General features: G+C 55.1%; 1 protein-coding gene across 1 annotated transcript; it reads left to right on the forward strand.

Moving 5' to 3' along the window:
• The first annotated feature begins 1,623 nt into the window (after positions 1-1,623).
• ARHGEF19 (Rho guanine nucleotide exchange factor 19) lies at positions 1,624-17,932 on the forward strand. Its single transcript, XM_036256614.1, has 16 exons — positions 1,624-1,679; positions 8,066-8,509; positions 9,177-9,458; positions 9,630-9,738; positions 9,811-9,887; positions 10,252-10,514; positions 11,301-11,461; positions 11,569-11,721; positions 11,960-12,089; positions 12,235-12,309; positions 12,454-12,543; positions 12,719-12,879; positions 14,933-15,091; positions 15,409-15,488; positions 17,161-17,265; positions 17,683-17,932. The coding sequence occupies exons 2-16, from the start codon at positions 8,095-8,097 to the stop codon at positions 17,838-17,840; spliced, it is 2,418 nt and encodes an 805-aa protein (XP_036112507.1). The 5' UTR covers positions 1,624-1,679; positions 8,066-8,094; the 3' UTR covers positions 17,841-17,932.
• The last annotated feature ends 607 nt before the right edge of the window (positions 17,933-18,539 follow it).

An 18,539-nucleotide genomic window follows, 5' to 3' on the forward strand; every position in this document is an offset into this window, starting at 1 on the left:
CCTCCAGGTTTAAAATTTCAAGACAGGAGTCCAGGTGAAAGTGAGAGTAAGTGTATTAAAGCTTGGGGCAGTGAAGGGCCCCTGGAGACAGGATTAGGGGGTAAGCCCAGGATGAGCTGCTGCTGCCCATTGCTCCCCTGGGTGCAAGTCTTGCTGGGACCCTTAAAACTTAGGATAGAAGATGCAAAGTAGCCCCGGTGGTTAGAGTGTTGGCCTGTAGACCAAAGAGTCACGGGTTCAATTCTGGTCAAGAGCATATGCCCTGGTTTCGGTTTGATCCCTGGCCCTGGTCAGGGTCATGTGGGAGGCAACCAATAGATGTGTCTCTCTCACATGGATGTTTTTCTCTCTCTCCCTCCCACTCTATCTGAAAATCAATGGAAAAATATTCTCTGGTGAGGATTAAAAAAAATAGAAGCAAAGTAGCCTGAGGAAGGGGGGGGGGGGCGCAGATGTGCTCAGAGACATAAGCTGGTGTCCTCTGTCCTGAGGGTTTTATTTATTTTCTATAGGCAGGAGTTTTAGGGGAGGTCCCAGGGAGGATCTCAAAAGAATATTTATTAGTTTTCCAGGTGTGTTGTTTAGTGTGCCAATATATCAAAATGAGCTTATGGTGGGGTCAGAGGTCATTCTCTGGTTAATTTCACCTTTTATCTAGGATTAGTCTGGCTCTAATTGTTTTATTGTTGTTATTTTGTTGTTATCTATCTCCCTGATTAAGGTGATTTAAACCACCTGCTCTTAGATAGCCTTGGTTAGGGAGGATAGATTTAGACTACCTGCTCTTATGTATCTTTGCTTAGGGAGAATAGTCTTGTGATTCAGCGGCTGACTTTTAAAAAATTTTTATTTATTAAAAAAACTTTTTTTTCTTTATTGATTTTAGAGAGAGAGGAAAGGAGAGAGAACGAGAGATAGAAACATCAATGGAGAGAACATCGATTAGGTGCCTCTTGTAATGGCCCCCTCTGGGAATTGGGCCCACAATCTGGGCATGTACCCTGATGGGAATCGAACCAGCGACCCCTTGGTGCAGGTCACTCAACCACTGAGCCATAGGGTCAGGGTAACGGAGATCAGAAACTGGTAGGGAGGCGCAGGAGTAGGGAAATGGAGGCTGGGGCTGGAAATCAGGGTCAGAGACTGGGAAACAGAGGCAGAGGGCTAGGGCCCTGAAGCTTAGGCTCATCCTGCCTGCGGGAGTGCGTTTGGACACAGGTGGAGGTGAATCAGATTGGGCCCTGAAGACCCGCCAGCCCCGCAAGCTTTCCTCAGCGCCTTCACTTTGAACTGCGTCGTTTCCTATACCGGTGCGAACAGCACAGCCAGGCGACCACACCTCCAGCTGCTCAGGGCAACTTCGCGCCCAGCTGCTGGGGGACCCACCAGGCGGGGGGCGGGGCGCGCAGGGGGCGGGACCTATCTGAGAAGGAAGGGGCACTGAGCCTGTGAGAGGGGTGGGGCGGAGCCTAGCTGGGAGGACGGATGGGTGGGCCGAGCTGGAGGCGCAGGGCCAGGCTTCAGCGGGGAGGGGCGGGAGAGCCCGGAGTGGTATGGAGAGTCTCGAAGGACCCCGCGCCCTGCGCAACCCAGATACAAGTTCTTTCACGCAGGGGAACCTCTCTCTCTTCTACTGGAAACTGCTGGCTGTGCGTCTGGGCTTCATCATCACCTTCGAGGTAGGCTCAGCGTCCGACAGACCTGGGTTCAAGTTCAGACTCCGCTACAGACAGGCTGTAAATGGGGATGTATTACAGAATAGGATCTATTTCATGGATCGTTATGACGTTTCGGCGTCAAGCACTTGCACATCATAGGTGTTCAATGATTTAGTACCACTACTACTGCTACCATGTATCTCTTGGCAACAGACCTCAGCTTTGCTCAAGATCCTCTTTTTCTAGCCTTGCCTCTAACAGGGTCCCAGTGTTAAGGGGTTCTAATAATATTTCTGTGTCTTTGGGCAAATGACAACTTGTTTATGCTTTGGTTTCTTCACATGTAAAACAGGAGTAGTGATCGTATTTATCTCCTAAAGTTACTGTGAGGATTGAATGAATTGACACCTAGAAAAACCCTCAGAGTAGTGTCTTGCACTTAGTAAACTCTCATAAATTAGGATTGCTAAGGCAGTCCTGGCCAGTTTGGCTCAGCGGTTAGAGCGTCGGCCTGCGGACCAGAGAGTTCCGGATTCGGTTCCCGCTAAGGGCACGTACCTCGGTTGCAGTTTGTCCCCGGCCCGGGTTGGGGTCGTGTGGGAGGCAACTCGTCGATGTGTCCCTTTCACGTCGATGTTTCTTTCTTTCTCTCTCTCTCTCTCTTCCTCCCGCTCTATCTGAAGATAAATGCAAAAATGTCCTTGGGTGAGGATAAAAAATAAATAAATAAAATAATAATAATAATAAAGATTGCTAAGGCAGGGCAACCCACTCGGGTCCCCTGCCCAGGGAGTCTGTCTGTCTTTCAAATAAAACTTTCCTTTTGCTTGCAAAAAAAAAAAAAGGATTGCTAAGGCAATCATTCTCTCTTTGTCCCCCACCCCCATCTTCCTAGCTCGTGGTATTCTTCCTGCACCTCATCGCCTGGCTGGTGCCTCAAGTGCCAGCCGCCCTGGCTACCAAGATAAAGCGCAACCGCTACCTGCCTAAGCAGGCACCGGCGGACAACCGCGAGGCGCCGCTTTGGGTCAGAAGGCCTGCGGACCCTGGCCCCACCCCTCCGGCCAGCCCCTCTGCCCGCCCCCAGGCTTTAGCAAAATTTTCTACCCCGCCCCTGGTTTGTCCTTGCGCAGAGGAAAGATCCGCCGCATTACCTCTAATTATCTTCTAGCCCCGCCCCTCGCCAAACCCCGCCCCCGCCACGCCACGCCCCCTTTAAATTTTATCCGGGCTCGGGTCTTCTCTGTTCTATCGGGGGGCCAGCCTGCTTAGCCTGACCAAGTCGTGCTTCTGTTCGCTGCAGCAGAGGCTCGTCTCCAGAGCCCAGGATGCAGGAGCGAGTGAGGCAGGACTGCCCTTCCAGGACCATAGGTCCCCAAGGATGCTCCTTTGATTCCGGTTCTCTGCTTCCGGCTAGGGGTCTGGGCAGTACCTTGGCCAGCGTCCTCAAGGTCGCCCCGGAGCTGGGATGAGAGGGTTAGTTAGAGTTCTCTGAAGACCCCTAGTCCTGCTTTGCCTCCTTCTCCCTGTTCCCTGCCTCCTGCCCTATGTACAATGCTGACAATAAACCTCTCTGCACCCCAGCTTGCCGCCTCTCCCGGGACACCTGGTCCTTATCCCCTTGGTACAGTGTCTCTTCATTATGTGATGATCCCGGGGGGGGGGGGAGGACAAGGGAAATATAAGGGAGTGGAGGGACCTAATCACTTTGAACTGAATGGTCACCAGTTGGTAGACGGAAAGTTCACTGGGGCCTGGGTCTGGACCCTCTGACCTGTATGTTCATTAAGGCCTGTAGTGTATGACTAATAATAAAAGGAATAAGTTAGATCAGCTGAGACACCTCCCAACAGACTTTCAAACACTTTCACCAGATCTTCCCCAAAGCCCGGTGAGGCAGTACAGCGCAGTAATTAAGGACACAGGTTGGTGGTGAAGTTAGACAGAACCTGAATATTAGTTCTGACTCTTATTAGCTGTGTGACCTTGAGCAAGTTATTTAATTCCTGGAACCTCAATTTCATCATCTGTGAGATAGGAACTTCATGGAGCGCGTACAACCTGTACAAGCCTCATGTCCTCATCTAAAACGTGGGAACTGTAACATTATCCAGAACAGTGCCTGGCACATAGTGAGTGTACAATAAGAGTCATTAACGACATGGATATTAGTATTTATGTACATATTCATGTTAATACTAAGTGCCTGGCCATTACCAAGTGTTCAGATAAATGTCAGGTAGTATTAGGGAGAAAGCAGTTCCCCTTTCACAGGCCTGGGAAGATTGCATGCCAGGCAGAGTAGGCCCTCCTTACCTGGCACCGGTTCTGCTTGGGCTACTTGAATTGGTTTATTGAGGGCTCACTGGGTGTGGACTAGAGTCTGGGAAGGCTTCCTGGTGGAGGAGGCTGTTAGAGATGGTGAGATGGGTCATTCATGAGGAGCGGTGATGCTGGAAGGGCTGGCCAGGATGGTGCCAGCTGCATCGCATCATCTACCTTCATGATTTCCATCTCCACCAGAGAGATGAGTGTTCCCATTTTATAGATGCTGTAGCTGGCTCAGGGAGGGTCAGCACACTGAGGAATTCTCAAGGTCCCCGAAGAGTCCAAGGCTTGAGACGTTCCCTGCGAAGGTCCCAGGATGCTCCCCAGCCCCAAGGAAACTCCTGAGCACGTCTCACATTTGGGAAGCTGTAGAAGAGGGTGACCTGTCTCCTGGGAGGAAAAGCAGTGCCTCCCCATCTTTAGGACGTAGGTCTGGGGTCCTTCAGAGACTCTCCTGGGCATAGGACTCCCATTGTTCCAGCCCCCCTCTTGTACCCCAGACTGGCCAAACCGGTTCTGGGGAAGGGGGGCGGGGAGCAGGCACGTTGAGACAGCCGCCTGCCCGCCTGCAAGGTTCCCTCCGCCTTCACCTCCCCCTCCCTGCCCCACACAATACCCAGGAGCTTGCATTGCTGGGGCTCAGGGGCCATGCTGACATCGCCCCCTGAGGACCTGGCTGCAACCCCAGATCCCCCAGGGTGGCCTGGAGCCCTGGACCGTGCTGGAGGCTGGACGGAGCTCCCTGGCTGAGGTAGGGCCCCACCTGGCTGCCAGCAGCCCCATCCTTCTCCCGCCAGTCTTCCCGAGTGAGTCCTTTGTGCTGCCCGACTGGCCTCTGATCCTGGTCTGCACTCACTTGTGGCCTTCTGGGGCTCCACAGCCTGCGTGGCCTGACTCCCATTTCTAGCCATGACCTTCCGCTTGGCTTTGTCTCTCTAGGGGCTGAGGGGCCTTGGCAGGGTCCCTACTCCTCTGGGCACCAGGGCAAGGGGCACCAGGGCAAGGCACAGGAAGCTCAAGGTGCTTCCCCTGGACTACGGTAGTGTCCACAGACCCTCTCTGCCAGCTTTGCCAAGTGCATCCACTGTCCTTGTGATTAGCATTGCCTACTGGACGGGACCCTTGGCCCCTGTCCATCTTTCTCAGCCTGCAGAGACACTCTTGATGGCCCAGGTTTACTAGAAGAGGCAGCCAGGAGGTGCCTTAGGGGCTAATTTACAGATGGGGACACTGAGGACCAGGGAGAGACTATGACTTGCCTAAGGCCAAACAACTTGTCCATGTCCACATTGGGCCTTGAACCTTGGCCGGGGCTTTCCCTGGAGGGTTCCAGAATGACTCTGGCCTAGTGGGCACTAGAATATACTGTGATCATATCTTGGGCAGGTAATGTCCCTGCTCTCTTGGCCAGCTCTCTTCTTGAGTTTTTTTCTTTTCTAGCAGAGATGAGCTACACACAATATAAACACAGCTCTGGCCCTCCTTGGTCCCCAGCAATGAGGTTGAGTGGGCCACATCTCTGGAAGGTCACAGGGTCAGCAGCCCAGCTAGATGGGTCATTCCTATTGCCCCTCAGCCTGAACCCTGGCTTTCCCTCCTAAAGACCTGCCTCCAGCCCCTTCTGCCCTAGAGATCTTTCCACCACATTTATCCAGCCTTCTCCCCTGAGGCCTTAGGAGAGGGTGTTCCTGCCCCCAAGGCTCCATGTTTTGCTCATTTATCTCTGCAACTGACAGTGGCGGTGGAGGGTTCCTCTCTGCCCTTCAGGTGCTTCCAAAATCCAAGTGGAGAAAACCTTTCAGAATACAAGGAAGCGGGGGCATGCATGTATTCTTGCATGTGTGTATTCTTGCCCATGTGCACCCACAGAAGCAAGTGGAACTTCTGTGTTGAGGACTTCTGATTCCTGGAGAGATAGAGACCTGTCTGGTGGACAGTGGTCTCATGTCCCCTGCCAGATGTTTTTACAAAGTAGGGATGTCTCACCCTCACAGATGGGTTTTCCCATCTGTGTGATAGCCCAAGCCATCCCCTTTACTGGAGAAGACTAATAATACTTAAAAGAATAACTATCAACTGACAAAGCTCCCATGCTATCCTTAATTCTTCTATTAGCATTTTGAAGTTGGCATGACTATCCTGTGGGTGACAGTAACTGTCCCTTAGGAGCAGCCACCCCCACACAGGCAAAGGATGAAGAGAGCAGGGGAAGAGTTGGGAAGCTATGCAGAGAGAGGGGCTCAGTCACAGATCCAGCTGTCCCCACTGAGTCCTCTCTTCCCTCCCTCTCTCCCAGGGTCACTGACACTCGCTGTTTCTTTCAGGCCAAGGCTTTGTCCCTATCTATGTGTGCTGGGTCCCTAGATATTTCAGCCAGAATTGTTAGCTCTTACTTCCTCCGGGAAGCCTTCCTGGAATGTTCAGGTCGAGTTGAGCCCAGCATCCTGCTCTGATCCTCTGGCTCTGCTCTTGCCAATCTGGATTGTAACAATTTTCATTTTTGGCTTCCCCACTGGACTGGCAAACCCGCAGGGCACGGAAATGTTCATCCGGCTCTCTGGGCTTTTCTGGGCATCTGTCTCTGAGTATCTGGTCTGTCTGAAATTTTCAGTGTCTCTGTCTCTGTCTCCATCTCTGTGTCCCTGAATGTCTCAGCGTCTGTGATTTCTGGTTTTCAGCATTTTGGGTCTCAGTTTCTAAGTTGCTGTCTAAAGGGTCTCCATTTCTCCAGGTTTCTATCTCGGTCTCTGTCTCCCTGGCCTCCTGGCCCTGCCAGGCTGGGCACTGCCCTTTTGGCCTGAGGGGCCCCTGGGATGGGGGGGTCTTTACTGCCCCGCCTCCCCACAGCGAGGCCAGTCTAGGGTAGGCCCCCGCCCAGCCGCTGCCTGCTCCCTCCCTCCCTACCGCTTGCCTCACCACAGGGTTTGATGAATCAAACTCTTTGTCTGGGTGGGATCTCCCCCAGCCAGCTGGGCAGAGAGAGGGCTTCCCCTGCCGGAGCAGCCGAACATCAGCAGCAGGCCTCCGCTGGAGAGGTGAGGGGCTATAGGAGGGCAGCTGGTGGAGGGTAAGGCTGTGGGGGCTTCCATCCCTGGACCACTAGGCCTGTCCCGAGGCTCCAGCAGCCTCCCTGGGGTGACTTCCTATCCAGAGAGGACTCATTCAGCCTGGCCTGATCCTGGGGCTGGGAGCTGGGGTAGGAAAGAAACCCTTCTCACTCCAAGCTGGGGGGCTGGGACACCTTGTTCTTCTTCTGGGAGTGCCCAGCTTGATCTGCATGGAGGCGCGCCTGCCAGTCTGTGACCCTCCCAGCCAGCTTGGCATGGGTGTGGGCACCACTCAGCACTGAAGGCTGCAACTCTGGGCATGGGAAGGGAGGTTGGGTAACACCAAAGCCAGGACTTCCTAGGCCTGTGTGTTTGTGTCTGCATCCTGGTGTGTGAGTGTGAATGGAACAGGAGTGTGAGAAAGCTTGAGTGGATATGTAAGAAACTGACGGGTCAGTGTGTGTGAAAATATGTAGTTGTGTAAAAAGGTGTGTGAATGTGTGAGCCTGTGAATGTGAAATGTCTGAGTGTATCTGTGAAAGTGTGTATGTCAATGTACTTGGGAGAAAATGTGTGTGGAGGTATGTTAAATATAGATGGATTTGTGAGACAGTGTATGATTCTGTACATCTGATCATATGTCAGTGAGAGTTAGAAAATGTACAAGGTAGTTAAAAGCACAGACTTGGAAGCTAGACGGCCTGGGATTGAATCCTGGTTTTACCATTCAGCAAATAAGCTCTCCACCTCACTTTCCTCACCTATAGGATGGGGATAAGACTAGCATCAACTCAGGGTTGTTGTGAGGATTAAATGAGATAATATGTATAAAGCACTTGGCCTGTCATACATTAAATGCCATGTAAGTATTAGCTATTCCTATTATATGTTAGCTATATAATTGTGTGTGAGTGTGCTTGTACAAGTGTGTACACATGTCTACATAAGGGTTTGTCCAGGCCTCCAGGACATGGTGGCTTACTGGCCAGCCCTGCTGTCCTGTGTCTGTCTCTGATACTTTCTCCCCTGCAGGCCCAGGTGAGTGGCAGAGAACAGAAGGAATGGACTGTGGGCCACCTGCCACCCTCCAGCCCCACCTGGCTGGGCCACCTGGTACCGCCCACCACCCAGTAGCTGTGTGCCAGCAGGAGAGTCTGTCCTTTGCAGAGTTGCCCACTCTGCAGCCCCCAAGCCCTGTGTGTCTGGATCTCTTCCCTGTCACCCCAGAGGAGCTGCAGGCTCCTGGCAGTCGCTGGTCCCTGGGGACCCCTGCTCCTCTCCAAGGGCTACTATGGCCACCATCCCCAGGAGTCCCAGACACCGAGATCTCTACCAGTGGAGGGATGCGGCCCAGCAGGGCTGGCAGCTGGCCACACTGTCCTAGTGCCCAGCCCCCAGCTCTGGAGGGACCCTGGAGTCCCCAGCACCCACAGCCACAGCGCCGGGCCAGCCATGGCTCAGAGAAGAAGTCAGCTTGTGAGTCACTCTGGGTGAGGGGGTGGTAGCCCAGGGGGACAAATAGAGGAGAGGTTGGGTGGCATTTTAGGACTCTTAAGCCCCAGAGTTCCCAAACAGGCAGGACAAGTGGTAAATTTTAGTGATAGGAAACTGGAGCTCAGGGACGACAAATTACTTGTCTGAGGTCACACAGCAAGTACGAGTGGCTGTCCTGGGGTCCCTGGCCCTTTGCCCACTGTAGTCAGGCAGTGTACTCTCTCTACACCCCCCACCCCCTTTTTAAATCCTCACCTGGATATTTTCTCAAATATCTTCAGATAGAGTGGGAAGAGGGGAGAGAGAGAGAGAGAGAGAAACATCAATGTGAGAGGGACACATCGACTGATTGCCTCCCACACGACCTGGACCAGGACTGGGGATAAACCGCCACCGAGGTACCTGCCCTTGGCCAGAATTGAACCCATGACTCTTTGGTCCTGGGTGGCTGACGCTCTACTGCTGAGCCAGACCTGCCAGGGCTCTACTCTGCTTGTTGATTTCATTTCTCTGGGGACCAGATCTTGAGAAACACATTGCCCTTTCATTTGGGCATGTTGCCTAGATGCTCAGGGTGTCAAGGCAGCAGCAGAGAGGAGGTGGGAGAGACCCCAGTGGATGCCAGCCTGTGCTCTCACCCGACCTGCAGGGCGCAAGATGCGGGTGTACCAGAGTGAAGAGGCCCAGGGCAGCTCCCAGGCCCACGCGGTCTTCCTGGAGCCTGGCCAGGTGGCAGAGCAGTACCTGAGCACAGAGGAGCCTAGGCCGCTAGAGCTGTCTGGGCCCACCAGAGTTGGCCTTGAGGGGCCTGAGCGGAGGCGCTTCTCAGCCTCTGAACTGATGACCCGGCTGCACTCTTCCTTGCGCCTGGGGCGGAATTCGGCAGCCAGAGCACTGACCCAAGGGTCAGGCACTGGAGCGGCCCGGGAAGGTACCTGCTCCTCCCCTTGGCCCTAAGAGCAGCTGGTGAGCCAGATGCGGGGTGGAGCATGGCTCACTCATTGGACACCTGGGATTGGATGCTGGACAGCTGGCCTGCGGCACCTCACTACCCAGGGCCACTCTTTTGGGGCCGCTCACCCTCAGCTCTCACCTTCTCCAGGGAAAGCATCTGGAAGGGAGTCGCGCAGTGTAGAGATGAGGGTGGACAGTGTGGCGATGGCAGCCCCTGTGGACCCGAGCGGGGGCCATGGCAGCTGGCCTGAGTCCAGGTACAACCTCCCATTGCGGGATCAGGTCTGGGGTGCAGGCAAAGAAGAGCCCTGACATTCTCTCTTCTCTAGGCTGGAATCGCAGGAAGAGCCAGCTCTGAGTTCCAGAAGTGCCAGTGAGCGACGACAGTCACGGTTCCTCCTTAACTGTATGTGGGAGGGGGTCATGGAGGAAGGGCTGGGGGTTTGGGGAAACTGGGAACCTGGGGTTCTAAGAGGTGAGACGTGGGTGGGGATCGTGTGAGAGGGACAGAATTGAATCTCAGTATCCAGCATAGGGGCTAGCACGCAGGTGGTACTCAAGCAGTGTTTATGAAATGAGTGAGTGAGTGAGTGTGTGAATGAATGAATGAATACACTGTGTCCCGCTACTTGCTGAGTGAGTGAATGAATGAATGAATACACTGTGTCCCGCTACTTGTTGAGTGAGGCGGGTTCCTGGGGAAGCCGGGAGGAGCCGGGCCGCAGCAGGCGGGAGCCCCACAGCCCTCCCCCGCCCCTCTCCGCGCCCAGCTGTCCTCTACCAGGAATACAGCGACGTGGCCAGCGCCCGAGAACTGCGGCGGCAGCAGCGCGAGGAGGAGGGCCCGGGGGACGAGGCCGAGGGCGCGGAGGAGGGGCCCGGGCCGCCGCGCGCCAACCTCTCTCCGAGCAGCTCCTTCCGGGCGCAGCGCTCCGCGCGAGGCTCCACCTTCTCGCTCTGGCAGGACATCCCCGACGTGCGCGGCAGCGGCGTCCTGGCCACGCTGAGCCTGCGCGACTGCAAATTGCAGGAGGTGCGCGCCGGGACCTGGCGGGGCGGGGCGGGGCGGGGCGGGGCGGGGCCTGCAGAGCTGCCAGTCGTGGGAAGTAGTCCTGAGGCCCAGAGGGGATGGAGCAACAGAAGGGGCGGGGCCAGGAGTACCTAGTTCCGAGACTTAGCGCGGTTCCTGGCCACAGGGGTACTGGGTCAGTGGGACTGCAAACTGCAGAAGGTGGGGAACGCAGAAGGTGGGGAACGTGGTTGCTAGGACCTGGTTGCTAGGGGCTGGCTGCAAGCGAAGACGGAGGAGCCTTGGAGCCGAAGGCCAGTGAAGAGGCTGGGAAGAGGGGCGGGGTCAGCGGTGGGGCCAACTGGGGCGAGGCCTAGGATAGGGCAGGGCCAGAGGAGGGGCGGATTCAGGCTGGGCCAGAGGAGGAGGGATCGCTGAAAACCAAGACCGGGATGCTGCAGGGCCCTCGGGAGCGAAACCGCGTGGTGGGCGGGGTATCAGGCGGGGCCAAGAGGCGGGGCCAAGAGGCGGGGCGGGGTCAGTGAGAGCGCAGGGCCCGAAGCGCGCGGCTAGGGTCTTCACCGAGGGCTCGGGTTTGGTTTGAACTATTGCGTGCGGCAGGAGATAGGTCGCTAACCCCACCAGGCACCAGATCAGGGGTGGAGCTACAGAAGGGGTTGAGAACACGGTGTGCGCTCTGTCTAAGGAGGTGGTGTCCAGGGCTTGAGGTGGGGGGTATGCGAGGAGAGGAGGAGAGGGCGTTCGGGTGGGCTGCTCCGGCAGATCAACCCTGCGTCCGCCCTCGCTCAGGCCAAGTTTGAGCTGATCACCTCCGAGGCCTCATACATCCACAGCCTGTCGGTGGCCGTGGGCCACTTCTTAGGCTCAGCTGAGCTGAGTGAATGTCTGGGGGCGCAGGACAAGCAGTGGCTGTTCTCCAAACTGCCCGAGGTCAAGAGCACCAGTGAGAGGTAAGGGACTAGCTTGGCCTGGCCAGGGCGGGGAACCGAGCCTTTGATTGGCCCTGCTCCCAGATCTTGGGTCTCACTCTGGTCCTGACCCCTCTCTGACCCCTCAGGTTCCTACAGGACCTGGAGCAGCGACTGGAGGCAGATGTCCTACGCTTCAGCGTGTGTGACATTGTGTTGCACCACTGCCCGGCCTTCCGCCGCGTCTACCTGCCCTACGTCACCAACCAGGCCTACCAGGAGCGCACCTACCAGCGCCTGCTGTAGGGCTGGGGACTCTGGAAGGGGGGGGAGGATAGAGGGATTCTCTGGTGGAAGTAAGTGGGGAGGACTGGGTGAGGAAGGGGGGCCTGAGAGGGAGGGCGTCCCTGAAAAGTGCTCTGTGACCTGAATGCAGGAAGGATGTGCTGAGAAAGCACCAGAAGAATGAGTGGGGTTGGCTGGGTCATGGGTCCCAGGAATTCAGGTCCAACTGTGACCCTAGACCCCTCCCATTTTCAGCCTGGAGAACTCCAAGTTCCCTGGCATCCTGGCTCGCCTAGAGGAGTCTCCCGTGTGCCAACGTCTGCCCCTCACCTCCTTCCTCATCCTGCCATTTCAGAGGATCACCCGCCTCAAGATGCTGGTAGAGGTACCTAGAGGGCACCAGGCTGCAGCAAGGGCTGGGCGAAGGAGATGCTGCCGTGAACCTCCATAGCCCCTTCTGGGCACCCATGGGTGGGCAGGGTCATGGGAGGAGGTCATGGTCTGCCTCATTGAACCGACCCCCCCTCCAGAACATCTTGAAGAGGACAGCACAAGGCTCTGAAGATGAAGACATGGCCACGAAGGCCTTCAATGCACTCAAGGAGGTGAGTTTGGCAGGGCAGGGGCTATCTGTCTCCCAGGGGACTCCCCAGAGCCCCAGAGCTTCTGGTCCCCAGGTGGGAGTCTGAGGCTAGGCTCCGGGAGCCGGGGTTGTGGGGCTGCAGGTGACCCACCCATGGCCTCCCCAGCTGGTGCAAGAATGCAACGCCAGTGTGCAGTCTATGAAGAGGACAGAGGAACTCATCCACCTGAGCAAGAAGATCCACTTTGAGGGCAAGGTGCATGCCCATAGCGGGCGGGATGGGCACACAAAGGGAAACTCTCGTTCCCTCCTTCCCGGGGGGCTGCAGGCCAGTTCATCACTGCCCACCTCCACCCCTCCCTGGCCTGTGCTCCCTGCCCTGCTGCCCTGGGCTTGACCTGTCCCCCTCCTTGCCTTTTTCATCCTCCCAGATCTTCCCGCTGATCTCCCAGGCCCGCTGGCTGGTGCGGCACGGGGAGCTGGTGGAGCTGGCACCACTCCCTGCAGCACCCCCGGCCAAGCTGAAGCTGTCCAGCAAGGCCGTCTACCTGCACCTTTTCAATGACTGCTTGCTTCTCTCCCGGCGGAAGGAGTGAGTTGGGGCAGGGTGTCGGGGAAGGTAGATTGGAGCTGGGCTCCCTTCTCCCCCACTAATGGGCTCACAACCAGTCCATCACTGAGCCTGGGAGGCTCCAGCAGGAAAGGCAGTTCCATCTTCTAGAATCAAGGGCCAGACTGTGTACAAAGAACTTGAAGCTGCTCTGATTTTAAGCCCGTCAGAGCAGAGATTAAGAGCATAGCCCTGGAGTCCCAGCTCTGCCCTGAGTCATAATGGTAACAGCCAACATTCACAGTGTGCCTGTTCTGTGCCAGGCATGCCATGTGGTTTATTCCCTTTTGTCCTCTAAATATTTCCCTGGTAAGTAGGCTCCTTTATTATTGTCAATATCTTGAAGCTGGTAAGCACAGGAGTCAGGAGGAGGCCCGGTCTATCTGATGCCAGATCTCAGCTTGTAGTCCCTGTTCTATCCTGTCTTCCATCTGTAAAACAGAGACTCCCATGTAGGGAGATTCATGTGATAATACATGAAAAGAACTTGGCACTTACCTGGAACCTAGTGAACACTCACTAAGTATTAGCTATGATTATTAGAAGAAGTTCGGGATGATGGAGAATATTTCCTGAATGGGTAAGCCTTCAGGCTGGATGGGATGAAGAGCGGACATCTTCTGCTATGGGAAGAGTTCACTTCTGATTTATTTGTTTATTCAATTAAGCATCACTGTCTCTGTAGTGGGCCCTCTGATGGGTGCTGAGGACACAGAGATGAGTAGATCTTGTTCTCTGCTCAGAGAAGTTCTCAGACCAGTGAAAATACAGCCTGATAGCTACCTGGTCAGGGTTTTGATGGAAGGTTGTCCTCGTATTATAGCATACCCTGGTATGGGGCAAGAATCAGTAAAGCATCACAGAGGAAGGGACATTTGAGGTGGGTTCTGAAGGATAAGTAGAAGTTTTCTAGGTAGAGAAGGAGTTTGAGAGTTCTAAGAATAGAGCGTGTTTGGCAGATGATGAAGCCTTATATGTCTGGATTTGTAGAAGGGAAGGGCAGGAGAGGGAAGTCGGAATGTTGAAAGTTACGGAAAAGCCCTGGCTGGTTTGGCTCAGCGATTAGAGTGTCAGCCCATGGACCAAAGAGTCGCAGGTTTGATTCCTGGTCAAGGGCACATGGGTTGCAGGTTCTATCCCCAGCCCCAGTTGGGGTCACGCGGGAGGCAACCAATCAATGTGTCTCACATCGATGTTTCTCTCCCATCTTCCCTTTCACTCTATCTACATATCAGTGGGAAAATATCCTCAGGTAAGGATTAACACAAAAATAAAGAAAGTTATGGTAGAGAAGCTGGACTTTCTGGAGGCAGTAGGGAACATGGAGAGTTAAGCAGAGGTGTGACATTTTACTCTTGGCCAATTTGGAGAATGGACTGGAGAAGACCAGACATTCTTTCAATTGCCCAGGTGGGAGGAGGTACTTCAGAGGGGGTAGGGGCTTGGGGATAGGTGATCCTGGTGATGTTAAGGGGACAGATAGGACATAGCTGCTGGTGGGGGGAGGAGAGAGGGGATCTGGTTTGGAGTGGGAGATACTGAGTCTGTTGAGATGGGTTGAGATGAAGGAACCTATGGATGGAACACTCTTGAATCCCAGCCCTCAACCCACCCATCCTTCCTGCAAGGGGTTATTGGGCCAAGTAGTGTGAAACCAGAAACCAAGTTCAGCTTCTAGACCAGTGAGCGGGTCAGACATTGAATAGTGCACAGGTCTCAGGGTTGCTGCCCAGCGGGCTCCTAGAAGGGGCTCAGGGCAGAGGCTCAGAGAGAAGCTGACAGCATGCCTGGGGTCAGGGGCTGGTCTTCTCACCTTCCTCGTCAGTGATCTGGAAGGTAGCAGCCTTCCAATTCCTTTTGCATACTTTGCTGGCTGCCAGGGAGGCAGTGCCCTGTGCAGCGGAGTTTCCTTGGGGAGGGTGCTGGAGGGGCAGACGACCCCTTCTCCCTTTAATCAGAACTCAGCTGGTCCTGAGGGTGGGGCCTGAGCGCCTGGGCATGGGACAGGCTGACCTCGCCTCCCCCGGTCCTGCAGGCTAGGGAAGTTTGCCGTTTTTGTCCATGCCAAGATGGCCGAGCTACAGGTGAAGGACCTAAGCCTGAAGCCCCAGGGCATCCCTGGCCACGTGTTCCTCCTTCAGCTCCTCCATGGACAGCGCGCAAAGCACCAGTGCCTGCTGAGGGCCCGGACGGAGTGAGTGGGCCTGGGGCGGGGAGAGAGGACCCCGCCTCAGGCAGGCACCGGCTTTGTTCTCTGGCTTCAGGATGGTGGCATAAGGCAGGACATGAGCTGAGCCGGCGCTCAGGGGGTCTGGACCTGCTCTGTTCTTATGCTCAGAGGTGGATAGGGCACAGGGCTGTGGGCACAGGGCTGTGGTGAGTCCTGGGGTGGGGAAGACATGACCTGGGGCCTGGGTCTAGACTCGTACCCGATTCTCCCAGCCACTTCACCACCCTGGTCCTGGGAAAATGCCGTTTGCATGTTGTGATAACTCAGCCTCCCTTCCCTAGAAGTGAGAAGCAGCGATGGATCTCTGCCATGTGCCCCTCCAGCCCCCAGGAGGACAAGGAGGTCATCAGCGAGGGAGAAGGTAGTAGCCTGCCAGCCCCCTCCCTCCAAGGCCCACATCTCCTGGGCTGGGTACCTCATTGCTTTCCCCCTTCCCTCCAATCCTGGGTGCCTGTGGCTACAGGGAGAGCAGTCAGCTGGCCTGGGGTAGTCAGGGATGGCTCTGTAGAACTTTGAAGGACGGGCAGAATTTACAGGGGGCAGGCCGACCCCCATGTGAACAGGCAGCACCCCAGAGGTGACAAAGCCTTTTATATCCTCCCATCTCACCCCTACAGAAGCCCATTTTATAAGTTAGAAAACAGAGATTCAGGGAGGTAAAATGACTTGTCCAAGTTCACCCAACTAGTAAGTGGCAGAGCTGGGATTCAAGTCAGGTCTGGCACCAAGGCCTGTGGTTTTCCCAAACTAGCCCATCTAGTGCGGTAGAAAGAGCTGAGGGCCTGGACTGGAACAGGTTCTCTGGCTTGAGCTAGGAATCCCGCTTAGGCTGGGGGTGAGCTTCCTATTCCAAACAGGTGGCAAGGAAGGCCCCTGAAGGATGAGGAGGGGCAGCCAGGAAAAGATCTAGGGGAGCCCTGGCCCATTTGGCTCAGTAGTTAGAGAATCAGCCCGAGGACCAAAGGGTCAGGGGTTTGATTCCCGGCCAACGGCATGTACCCGGGCTGCAGGTTCAATCCCTAGCCCTGGTCAGGGTCTCATAGGAGGCAACCAATTGATGTGTTTCTCTCACATCGATGTTTCTCTCTCTCTCTCTCCCTCCCTTTCTTCACTCTATCTAAAAAATCAATGGAGCCCGGCTGGTGTGGCTTAGTGGATTGAGCATCGTCCCATGGACTGAGGGGTCCAGGTTCAATTCCTGGTCAGGGTACATGCCCAAATTGCGGGCCCAATCCCCAGTGGGGATCATGTAGGAGGTAGCCAATCAATGTTCTCTCTCATTAATGTTTCTATCTCTCTCTCCTTCTCCCTTCCTCTTTCTCTAAAATCAATAAAGAAAAAATATTTTTTAAAAAACATATTAAAAAGAAATCAATGGAGAAATATCCATGGGTGATGATTTAAAAAAAAAATCTAGGGAGAGCACTCCTAGTAGGAAGAACAGCCAGTGCAAAGGCCCTGAGGCAGGAGGGGGCTTAAGAGTGTTTGAGGAGCAGCAGGGTGAGCAGTGTGGCTGAGCTTCATGAGCGAGCGGGAGAGGGAAAGAAGAGGGGAGGAGAGGAGGTTAGCAAGGGGGCAGTGCCAGACCATGCAGGACTTCGGATTTTAGTCTAAGAGGAGCAGGGAACCCTGGAGGGTTATAAATGGGGGTGGTGGTGTGACTTGAATCCCAGCTGAGAAGCATGGCCTGGAGGGGGTATCAGAGTAGCATTAGGGGGCTTATGAAGGGGCCATTACTGTTTTATGGGGGGTTTCTGGGGGCAGTTGGACATTGGCCTGGAGGTCAGGAGCAAGGTGTTGGATTGAGCTGGGGAGGAGAGAGTCCTGGGCACAGAAACAGTAACCAAAGCTGGGAGGGACTGGACTCACTGAGGGCTTGTGTTTAGGGTCAGAAAGGAGAGTGGCCAGAGTGGGTTAGGGAGGGGCAGAGGAAAACAGGCAGCAGTGTCCCCCTCCCCCTGCTTCCTCCTCTGCCCCTCCCTGCCCACACCATCATGCCCTAGGGACTCCCTCAGTCTCTCTTGGGCTGTCAGACCGCCCCCAGGTTCAGTGTGTCAGGACGTACAAAGCACTGCAGCCGGACGAGCTGACCTTGGAGAAGACTGACATCTTGGCAGTGAGGACCCGAACCAGTGATGGTGAGAGGGGCCTCCTGGGAAGGCATCCCTGATGGGGTTTGCATGAACAGGAGGTAGCTAGATGGCTTAGACATCACAGGAAAAGGTTATGCAAGTGTTGATCACCCACAGCATACAGGAATGAAGTTAGACAAGAGGAGGAACTTCCTACTTGTAAAGATGTAGGATTGAGAGTGACGGATGGGGGAGAGTGGGAAATACCCTTCTTTGAGGATGTCAGGAAAAACAGGTCAGAAGTTCCTCTACGAGACTGCTAGAGGCAGGGTCCTTCCTGGAGCTGGGAGATGCAGAGATGGTGTCACCTTGGCCCCAGGGGTGCAGACAAGGCTTGCAACAGGGCTTAGGTGTTCCCTCGCAGACCTGGTCCTGGTGTCCCTCTGATGTCACTGATCCTGCTCCTGGCCTGTGTGCCCCCAGGCTGGCTGGAGGGGGTCCGCCTGGCAGATGGCGAGAAGGGGTGGGTGCCCCAGGCCTACGTGGAAGAGATCAGCAGCCTCAGTGCCCGCCTACGAAACCTCCGGGAGAATAAGCGGATCACAAGTGCCACCAGCAAACTGGGGGAGCCCCCTGCGTGATGAGCAGCTGTGGTCTGGGACACCAGCTCCTCGCCTGCTCCCGGACAGGTCTGGAGGGGGCCTGCAGTGTCTCCATGCCCCAAGCTGCTGCTGCTGGGACTTCTGCTTTGAGGCCGGCCATCGAGAGTACAGCTGTCTCCATGCTTCTCTGTGTCCACTCTTCAGAGCCAAGGGCGGTTTCTTCCTCTGGCATGGGGGCCACACAGGTGGCCTCTGATATCTGGCAAGGACTGGGGCTCTCACCCTGCCTGACTCTTGGTCCCTTTACCAGGGGCCTGGCTGGGAAAGGCTCTGGTACTAATAGGTCCCGCGGCCCATATGTATCTGGGGTCTGCTGGCCAGAGCCTGCAGGGGCCTGGTTGTGACTTGTCTGTAAATAAACTCCCATCATGCCTTTGTTTGGAGTCTGTGAGCTATGTGATGCCCCATTTCCCCAGCTGAAGATCAGGAGGGTCTCGGGCTGCCTCCCCTTGGGGATTTGCCCTTCTGTAGAGTTCCCTCTTAACCAGAGGAGGGTGAGGGGGGGTGTGCTTTGGGCTGCTATTAACAACAGCAGATTCAAATAGGCTTACATAGGAAAGAGAATTTATTAGTCCTTGTTTCTTTTTTTTAATTATTTAAAAAAATTTTTTTTCCTTTATTGATTTGAGAGAGAGAGAGAGACATCAATGCGAGAGAACACCGATTGGCTGTCTCCTG

Source organism: Molossus molossus, unplaced genomic scaffold, assembly GCF_014108415.1.
Source record: "Molossus molossus isolate mMolMol1 unplaced genomic scaffold, mMolMol1.p scaffold_m16_p_12, whole genome shotgun sequence".
Taxonomy (NCBI): domain Eukaryota; kingdom Metazoa; phylum Chordata; class Mammalia; order Chiroptera; family Molossidae; genus Molossus; species Molossus molossus.